Genomic DNA, 7,170 nt, shown 5'->3' on the forward strand with positions numbered 1-7,170 from the left:
CCTTCTGGAACCATCCCAACGCTGACTGTCCTAAAACCCTCTTGGCCGAGAGAGTGGGGGATGTAACTTGGGCAAAGCCACTCTCTATTATAATCAAAACCTGGCACAGAAAGTCTTGGAAGCAATTGCGTCCTCTGCTGTTCTGATGGTCATAGTAGGACACGACTGACTATCATACATCACCAACACACCTGGCAGCCTCCTCCCACTCTCGCTCCGCCACTCTGTTCAGCATGGAATTCTGGAGCTCGGGATGACGTCTCTTGGCCAGCTTGACAGACTCTTGCTTGTATCTCTTCATGCTGCCGAAGTTGGTGATGTAGATTGCCCGCCAGGTTTCGAAGTCCAGGACGCCAAGACCCGTGAAATTGGCCACCTTGTACCGCCCTAGGTCTTCCCACGTTTTGTTGAAGGTGGTGTCGTTGAACAGCTGAGAAGTTCACAAGCGCACGTGCGCGCGCGCACACGCACAGACACACACAGACACACAACACACACACACACACGCACAGATATGCCCTCATCGATGGCACACCCACATGCCTGATATACCCTCCCATTGTTGGCACACACACATACCTGAGGTATCTTACTGATGGCACACACTCATACCTAAGGTATCCTACTGATGACACACACACAACCTTTGGTATCTCATTGATGAGACACACTCATACCTAAGGTATCCTACTGATGACACACACACAACCTTTGGTATCTCATTGATGAGACACACACATACCTGAGGTATCCTACTGATGACACACACACAACCTTTGGTATCTCATTGATGAGACACACACATACCTGAGGTATCCTACTGATGGCACACACTCATACCTTTGGTATCTCATTGATGAGACACACACATACCTCAGGTATCCCCACATTAATGGCACACGCACATAATTACTGAGATATCCCCCATTGATGATACACACACATACTAAGATATCCCCCATTGATGGCATAAACAAACATACCTGAAGTATATCTCCATCGATTGCACACACAGATACCTGAGGTATTCCACCATTGATGGCACACTCGCATACTGATATACCCTCCCATTAGCGGCACACACACATTGACACATTCACATACTGAGGTCTTCCACTATTGATGGCACACACACACACACACACACACACACACACACACACACACACAACACACACACACACACACACACACACTGTATCCCATTGATGTCACACACACACATACCTGAGGTATCCCTCCATTGATGGCTTCACCTGACTTGGAATACACAGGCCAGCGGCCGGTGCGGTAGAGGGTCTGGATCTCCTCACCGAGGAATACTCGTCGCTTGTTGAAGACGATGCCATACCGGTCCAGATGCAGAGGGATCTTGACTCTCTCACAAGTGTCTGGGTGGTTCCACACCACCCGAAATGACTGGTCGGGTGGCGGTAGGCCTACGACACACTGATCGTCAGTGGCACCTGCTGGCATCAGACACTGATCCGCATTGTAATGCGTGATGAAAGGAAAGAAACCAATAGAGAAAGAACCAATGGAATATTTGTATCCATGCATCTGTTTTGGGAACCCAAGGAGGAAGGTGGAGGAATGGATAAGATGCTCATCTGCCAATACAGTGTCCGTGAGGGTCTGGGGTCCACTGATATCCATTCTCACCTTTTCTCTCAAGTTTGACTGAAAAATCAAACTCAGCGTCTTGTCATTCTGGTGAAATGATAAACCGAGGACCCGTGTGCAGCACGCGCTGTGTGCACTGAAAAAAGAACCCATGGCAATAAAAAGTGTTGTCCTCTGGCAAAATTCGTTAGAAGAAATCCACTGATAGAAACGAAAATATACATGCATGCACTCGAAGGCCTGACAAACCTGATGGATTATGCTGCTGTCAGGCATCTGCCCAGCGGATGTGGTGTAGCGTATATGGATATGTCTGAACGCATTGACGCCTCGCCGAGAAACTGAAACTCATGAACCTAAATCTTCCCAGTCTGCGACACTGACCACTTTACCACAATGGCTGGTGCTACCAATCCTATAATAATTGTGCGCCGTTTCTTGATGAAAACATAGATGATTTTAGCAAAACACACACAGTACCTGACAGGAAATTATTACCTGCAAATGAGTACAGTATCTAAAAAGAAGAACCGAGAGGATGTGTGACATCACGATCCAACGATTTCAGTTGCTTTCCGTTTAACTGCTGGGTGAGAGAGCTAAGAGAGCTGTTTCTGTCATTTTGCCGAGCAGCTTGGGAAAGCTAGACAGTACAAAGCTGGATTAAGACTAAACTGGTTCGAGACAGACAGCAGTGATGGCGGTATTATGTGCAACAGGGTACGATTATAATTATGTATGTATGTATGTATTCTTTATTCATTTACAGCTTAGTCTTTTGTGAAGAACTATTACTCTCAGTCTAGGAGGCAAGACTGCACTGGCTCCCAGTGCTGCAGCCTTAGGGCTAGTTGGCCTTTTGGGAACCATCCCAGCACCGTCTGTCCTAAAACCCTCTAGGCCGAGAGACTGGGGATGTAACTTGGGAGACACTCTCCACTAGCCAAGATAGTGGGGACAGCAGTTGCCTCCTCTGCTGTTCTGATGGTCATAGTCGGACACGACTGACTGCTATGAAAAAGATTCTTTATTAAACCATTCTTTATGGTTGGGTTGCCTGATGTCAATGACTTTCTTCACACATGACTCTCTTTTAAAAGGAGACTTTACTGACTTTTAGCACGTGATTCGGTTGCATCGATGAAAATGAAAATTTCAACTGGCAACCCCCCCCCCCCCCCCCCCTTTTTTTTTTCCCAACACGTTTTGAAAACAAAACAAAACAAAAACTTCCCTCGAATTGTGTTACCTTAATTTCATATAAAAAAAAATGAAAGAAAAGATATTGGCCTATGTTTTGACAAGGCTTAATGGCACGAACACGCACGCAACCCCCCACCCTCAACCCCCCCCACCCCCACACAAACACATATATCCTATTCATTATCTTATTCTATCGAGTAATTCAATACACTTCGTTAGATAGAAGTGGTAGACCGCTTTTTCCCGCCCTTGTTGATTAGTTTATTTCGATTTGTGGATTTTTTCATTGCCATCATTTTTTAGGCAGCCGGTGTGCAGTGAGTGATGTGGACATTTGTTGTTTTTTGTTGTTGTTTTTTTGTTGTTGTTTTTTGTAACACGACAGTTTTAAACGTGACGTACTTTTAGAGCAGACATCAGCTATTTTCAAACATGTGCATGTTTTCCCATCTGCCATGTGTATATCCAAGATAAAAGTTTATTTCCGGACAGGTCAGCTATGCAAAGAAGGCCACTAGAGAAGTGTGTCAATTTTTTGGCGTATCGAGCTCTAAACGTAGGTGTAGAAAAGGAAATCAACAAGACTAACAAGTAGAACAACAACAACAAAAAAAAGAACATTGCTCTGTCGATCAGCAAAGGTCACACTGCCGTCGTAACTTGTTCTTGACGTGTTCAGATAACAAGTTCTTCGCTAGAAAATGTCTCACAAAATAAAATGAAATAAAATACGATGAAATGAGACAAAATACAATGAAAGAATGTGCAATGAAAACAATACCAAAGAAATGAAAATTAATATAGGGGGAAAAAAAGAGGACAGATAAGAATAGGCAAAACCTCACGATTTGGCTTGGAGGACACTCAGAGGAAAAAAACCGGTCAAAGCTGCTGACTAAACAGGGTTATCTGAAGAACAGATGCTTGTCTTCTTTCTTATTCACGAAGGTATATATATATATATATATATATATATATATATATATATATATATATGTGTGTGTGTGTGTGTGTGTGTGTGTGTGTGTGTGTGTGTGTGTGTGTGTGTTAGAGAGATTCAGATTCAGATGATTTATTCATTTAAGGCCATAGCTCCGTTTGAACAGGGGGCGATAACAGAGTTTCACAAACGTAACTACAACTGTATTAGAGAGAGAGAGAGAATGCGAATGCGAATGCGAAATTTTATTCAGATTAGGCCAAGGCCCCTAACTGAAGGGGGCAAACATAAGCTACATCAATCACACAAGTAAATACTGAGATAAAACATCAAGTTATAGATAATAATAATTATTTTCAGGAAATTTTCACATTTCTTTTGTAGTCTACGGTAGCTGCAACCAAACGTAATCGTTGAAGAGCTTTGTAAATGTAGAACGCCAGATTATTTAGTACAATTTCGTTTCTAGAGGACATCAGCATGTTAAATCTGAAGCGACATGGATTACGAAAATATTTAGGCTGAATATATTTCATCCTCAAGTCATGAAGAGCAGGACAGCCAAGTATAAAAGGAATTTCATCTTCCTCACTGTCATGGCATAACCGACATAACATTTTATCGACTCTTCTATCATTAAATCTAGAGCGGTGATTTGCAATTTGCAAAATCTTAGTTTTGTCAACGCACATTTAACATATCTGTTCATTACAATTTCAATGTAGGGTTCAACATGATGAGTTAACTTAAACATCCTGTATTCAGCAAATCTGCTACTGTTCTGAATATGATTATGCCAGTTCTGCCATCTACAATCAATAATTCTTTGTTTAAAGCCGTTTATAAATCCTGTTGTATTTTCAACACCCTGGTTATCCCAGACATATGAAAATCCATAAGAACACAGACATGTTCGTATGCTTGTAACCCAAGTTCTCTTTCCACTACAGTCTAAATTATATAGTGATTTATATGCCTTATATGGTAGTCTAAGTTTTCCCATTCTTGTAAATTTCAGCCAATAACTAATACATTTCACATAGGAATTCAAGTATATAGGGTATCTGCCGAGTTCCCCATAAATTAAATCATTCGGTGTCCGACTGCCAACATTAAAAAAAGCAGAGAGAGAGAGAGAGAGAGAGATGTGTGTGTGTGTGTGTGTGTGTGTGTGTGTGTGTGTGTTGACTGACGTTCAAAAATAATACATCCATATGTGAGGTTAAATTTACGTATGGCTGTTTTTTTTGTGTTTTGTTTTTTTAATGAATAAACAAATAATACTAATACTAACAACAACAACAACAACGATGATAGTGATGATGATGATAATAATAATAATAATAATAATAATAATAATAATAATAATAATAATAATGAACAGATAGATAAATAAATAAACCAAAACAGAAATAAACTGGAAACAGAAATCACACCCCTTCAGGTGACTTCTCTTGTGGTTTCTACCATTAGGTACAAGCATGTACACGCGTCTTAAGCCATAGCTAGTCTTGGCTTTGCCGTGTCCTGTTTATCTTTAGCATGCTCAGCAAAATTAATGACATGTCAGCAGCAGAAACCGCTCTCTAAGCTCTATCACCTAGCAGTTAAATCTGAAGACAGCTGCAATCTTTCGTGATGACACACACCCTCCTCATTATCTATTAAATTTTATTTGTTTATTTATTGATCTATTCATTCATTTTTGTATCAATTGTTTATTTTTCTTTTTTACTCAACATTATATCCACTTGTTGACTGTGGTATGGCGGCCTTTTTGTAACGCGTCCCCCTAAGAAGCGAGAGAATCTGAGGGTACGAAATCGAATCCCATACTTGCCAGAATTTTCTCCCTCTCCTCTATACTCTAAATGGTGGTCTGGACGCTAGTGATCCGACGAGACGATAAACCGAGGTCCCATGTGTAGCATGCACTTAGCGCTCGCAGAAGAGCCCACGGCAACACGAAAATTGTCCCTGGTAAAATTTCGTCGTAAAATCCACTGTAGTGTGTGTGTGTGTGTGTGTGTGTGTGTGTGTGTGTGTGTGTGTGTGTGTGTGACTGAAGCTTGACTGGAAAAAAAAAACCCAACAGGAAACGAATTATAGGTGCCTGAACTTTTATTGCCTGAATTTTATGTAGTTTCGGTCTTAGATGTGATGTCATTTTTTCTATATGGTTATTTTTAATGGGCGCGTGCGTGCGTGCGTGCGTGTGTTTGTGAGGTTACAGTGCTCTGGTCAACGTCACCGATCCCTCAGATTCCGAATCCTTTGGGGCGCCTTTGAAGCTTTGTCAACCACCTTTCTCCAGTCCTCGCGTCTCTCGGCCGCTCTCAGGGTGTCTCTCAGCTCCATGCCTGTCCACTCTCGAATGTTGTCCTCCCATCTCTTCCTTTGTCTGCCTCTTCTTCTTCCTCCCCTCACTGTGCCTTGTAAGATTGTTTTAGCAAGACCAGAGGAGCGTGTGACATGACCAAACCACTTCAGTTTTCGTTGTCTGGCGAGTGTTTGAAGGTCAGTATAGGGCCCGATTTCATTGCGGATGCGTCTCTTGACTTCTTCATTCGTGATGTGGTCTTTGTATGAGATACCTAAGAGTCTTCGGAAGCACCTCATTTCTACAGCTCTTATTCTTCTCTCTAAGTCCGCTGTGAGGGTCCATGATTCACATGCATGTAAAAAGATTGACATGACCAGAGAGCGCATCAGTCTGATTTTGGAACTGATGGCGATTTTTCTGTTTCTCCAGATGGGTTTGAGCTTGGTCATTGCGGCTGTGGTCTGGGCAATTCTTGACAGTATTTCTGGTTTTGATCCCTCGTCTGTCACGATAGATCCCAAATATTTGAATCTGTGAACACTTTCAAGTTTTTGGTCTTTGATTTTGATTTCTGATGTGAAGTTGCTGTTTGTCATCACTTTTGTTTTTTCCCCGCTGATTTCCATACCAAATTTTGTTGATTTTTCTTCTAAGCGGTTCACTAAGTCTGTTAGCTCTTGCTCGTGACCAGCTAATCCGTCAATATCATCAGCGAAGCGCACGTTTGTGATTGTACGCCCTCCAATGCTCACTGTTCCTTCATGTTCTTCTAGTGCTTCTTCCATGATTCTCTCAAGAAATAGATTAAAGAGAGTAGGGGAGAGCAGGCAGCCCTGGCGCACACCGACCGTCGTCCGAAACCAATCACCTATGTTGTTGTTGTGAAACACTGCACTTGTTGCATTCTCATAGAGGCTCTGTACGACTCTGATTAGGTTGGCATTGATGTTGTAGAGGTTCATAGTTGCCCACAGTGCAGCGTGCCAAACTCTGTCGAATGCTTTCTTAAAATCGATAAAGACATGATAGAGGTCCTGTTGATGCTGGAGATATTTTTCCATTATGAGTCTTATGTTGAAGA

The 7,170-nt window shown here is 42.1% G+C and overlaps 1 protein-coding gene across 1 annotated transcript in view; it reads right to left on the minus strand.

The window, feature by feature from the left end:
- Positions 1-1,671, minus strand: part of LOC143297642 (hyaluronidase conohyal-P1-like) — a 14,311-nt gene extending 12,640 nt beyond the window's left edge. Inside the window, exons 1-2 of the mRNA XM_076610060.1 lie at positions 1,228-1,671; positions 192-430 (exon numbers count right to left, since the gene is read on the minus strand). Of these exons, the coding sequence (XP_076466175.1) occupies positions 192-430; positions 1,228-1,656 (668 nt within the window). The 5' untranslated portion in view covers positions 1,657-1,671. The remainder of the gene's footprint in view (positions 1-191; positions 431-1,227) is intronic.
- Between the last annotated feature and the right edge of the window lie 5,499 nt (positions 1,672-7,170).

The sequence above is a fragment of the Babylonia areolata genome, chromosome 23 (assembly GCF_041734735.1).
Source record: "Babylonia areolata isolate BAREFJ2019XMU chromosome 23, ASM4173473v1, whole genome shotgun sequence".
Lineage (NCBI taxonomy): Eukaryota > Metazoa > Mollusca > Gastropoda > Neogastropoda > Buccinidae > Babylonia > Babylonia areolata.